A 2,259-nucleotide genomic window follows, 5' to 3' on the forward strand; every position below is an offset into this window, starting at 1 on the left:
CGCTGCAGCTCGCCTATCTCGCCTGGCTGCCACTCAATAGCTTGGATATTTGCTTGTGCAGCCGTACGAGCATATCCTCAATTAAAGCTCGAAATGGGACGACAAGAATCGTTACGCTTAGCCGATCTATCTGCTGGCTACGATCAAGGATAGCAGCTGTAAAAGGTAGAAGTGTTTTGCCTCCCCCTGTAGGTAGAACAACGATAAGAGGACTCACGCCTTGTACGACGGCGTCTAGCCCTCGCTTCTGATCTGGCGATCTATAGGTAACTAGCTGATTAGTAGGGATACATAGTACCTGGCGAACAGCATCTGTGAGCTGCTTCTCTGTCGTCGTACGCGTGTTGGCCTGGTACGCCTGCGTTAGCTTAGCTCTCTTCGCTTCTGGCTGCTGCGTAGTCTCGTGCTCGGGCTGAGGCTGGAGCTGCGGCTGTAGCCGTGTCGAGTAGTCTGGGCAGCTTAGTGCCTGTTTTCGCTTTCTCTCTTGCTCTCCTACCAACCCTACGCCTTCTGCTGCCTTTGCTGATAGCCCAAGAAACGCGTACCACGCTAAGCTTAGCGTACGAAATACGTCAATCGATCGTGGATTCAGCCCTTGAACGATATCTGCTTGCACTGCGTACGCTACTATACCTATCGCTGTAGATCGCCCGTTCTGCAGCTCTAGTGGATCTTCTCCATCTTCATCTTCGTCCGAGCTAACGTCTCCATTACCACTAGCACCAGCAGCTCTAGATCGCCCGTCTAGCTGCTTGTTGTAGCCTGCAGCAAAGCGCTCCCCTACTACCTCTCGCCCAATCCCAACAGCTACTTGCCGATACTCAGCTGTTGTTAGCCGCGATCCTAGCCGCTCTGCTGTCTCTGCCGTCATCGTACGTGTAAGCCGATCTGTATCCCACGGCCCGCTGTCGTTCGCCCACAGATAGTCACTCACCGACGCAGTAGCTGCCTTGCCCTGGCTGCTAAGGAGCATCGCGCGTACGGGCCGTAGATAGAGCAGATACGCCGTGACTAGCTGGCCCACTGCCTTAGGCAGAAACCGCGCGACTACCTTAGGCTTATCCCACTGCGATTGCGTCTTATGATAGCGAGTAATTACTGAGACTTGGCCGTCCATAACGTAGAGATTACGGTCTTGTAGCACGCCGTTGCGCCAGCGTACGGAGAGCAGCTCTGGCCCACGAGCTGGCTGGCCGCCTGTAATATGGATAGCAAGGCAAAGAAGCTCTAGAAAACGATTGATCTGTTTGAGATAGCGTTGGACGGCTCGAGGTCTCCACTCCATGCTCTGACTTAGTAGATCGCTGCTGCTCGTTGATAGCTGCTCTGGCTGCTCTGGCTGCTCTCGCTGCTCTGGCTGCTCTCGCTGCTCTAGCTGCTCTCGCTGCTCTCGCTGCTCTGGCTGCTCTGGCTGCTCTCGCTGCAGTCCCACGCGCTGTTGATAGAGCTTCTGCGCCCCAGCTACTCTAGCCAATCGATCTAGCACCCACGCTTGCCCTTGCTGTAGTTGCGATGGTGACAAGTAGCACACCCCACGCTGCCGGATAGAAACGTCGTCTTGTATCTCAGCTAGCCTAGTCGTCGGCCGATCCTCGTGCTCGCTCATCCACAGCAGCTCTTCCCACAGCACCCGTTCTGCCTCAGCGACGACGCCCTGCGCAAGCTCGCGGAACTGCTGCAGCACGATAGGCCGGCCTTTGATATAGAACGTCTGTCGATCTGTAGACCACCACATGCTGCCAGCGATGGTGCCAGGCGTACGCAGGGCGATAAACTTAGCGTATGCTAGTAAACTTAGCATAGTACTCATCGGGCTATACGAGCCGTCTACTAGATAGCGAGCACGCTGCTTAAGAAAGCTACTCGTCTCAGCAGCACCTTGCTCAGCCCGCTCATCTGCTGGTAGAAAGAACTCTATCGCTAATACGCGTACGCAGTAGACGAGAGAGCCAAGCATAGACGAGAACTCGGCAGCTGTACGTAGACGGCTGGTCTCTGGATGGATACCAAGAGCAGCAAGAAAATGGACTATCGCGCTGGCAAAGGGCTGCCCGTAGAGCTCCTGGCAGATAAGAGCATAGGATAGGCGTAGCACGTACGTACGCTGCTTAGCTATTGTAGTACTGCTGCTGTCGTACTGGGAGAGGTACTTCCAGAGCCGCTCTGCTGCTAGCTTCTGCTTACTATGCCATGGGAAGAGACGAGCGATGCCGGCGAGCTCTGGCACTGCTGGTGCTGCTGGCACTGCTGGTGCTGCTG

General features: G+C 55.3%; 1 protein-coding gene across 1 annotated transcript; it reads right to left on the minus strand.

The window, feature by feature from the left end:
• Nucleotides 1-1,687: 1,687 nt before the first annotated feature.
• On the minus strand, nt 1,688-2,200 carry COCSADRAFT_74781 (uncharacterized protein; the record flags this gene model as incomplete). The annotated part of the gene is made up of 1 exon (XM_007708045.1): nt 1,688-2,200. A coding segment is annotated over one exon (513 nt), but the record flags the coding sequence as incomplete, so codon positions are not given.
• Between the last annotated feature and the right edge of the window lie 59 nt (nt 2,201-2,259).

This window comes from Bipolaris sorokiniana (genome assembly GCF_000338995.1).
Source record: "Bipolaris sorokiniana ND90Pr unplaced genomic scaffold COCSAscaffold_136, whole genome shotgun sequence".
Lineage (NCBI taxonomy): Eukaryota > Fungi > Ascomycota > Dothideomycetes > Pleosporales > Pleosporaceae > Bipolaris > Bipolaris sorokiniana.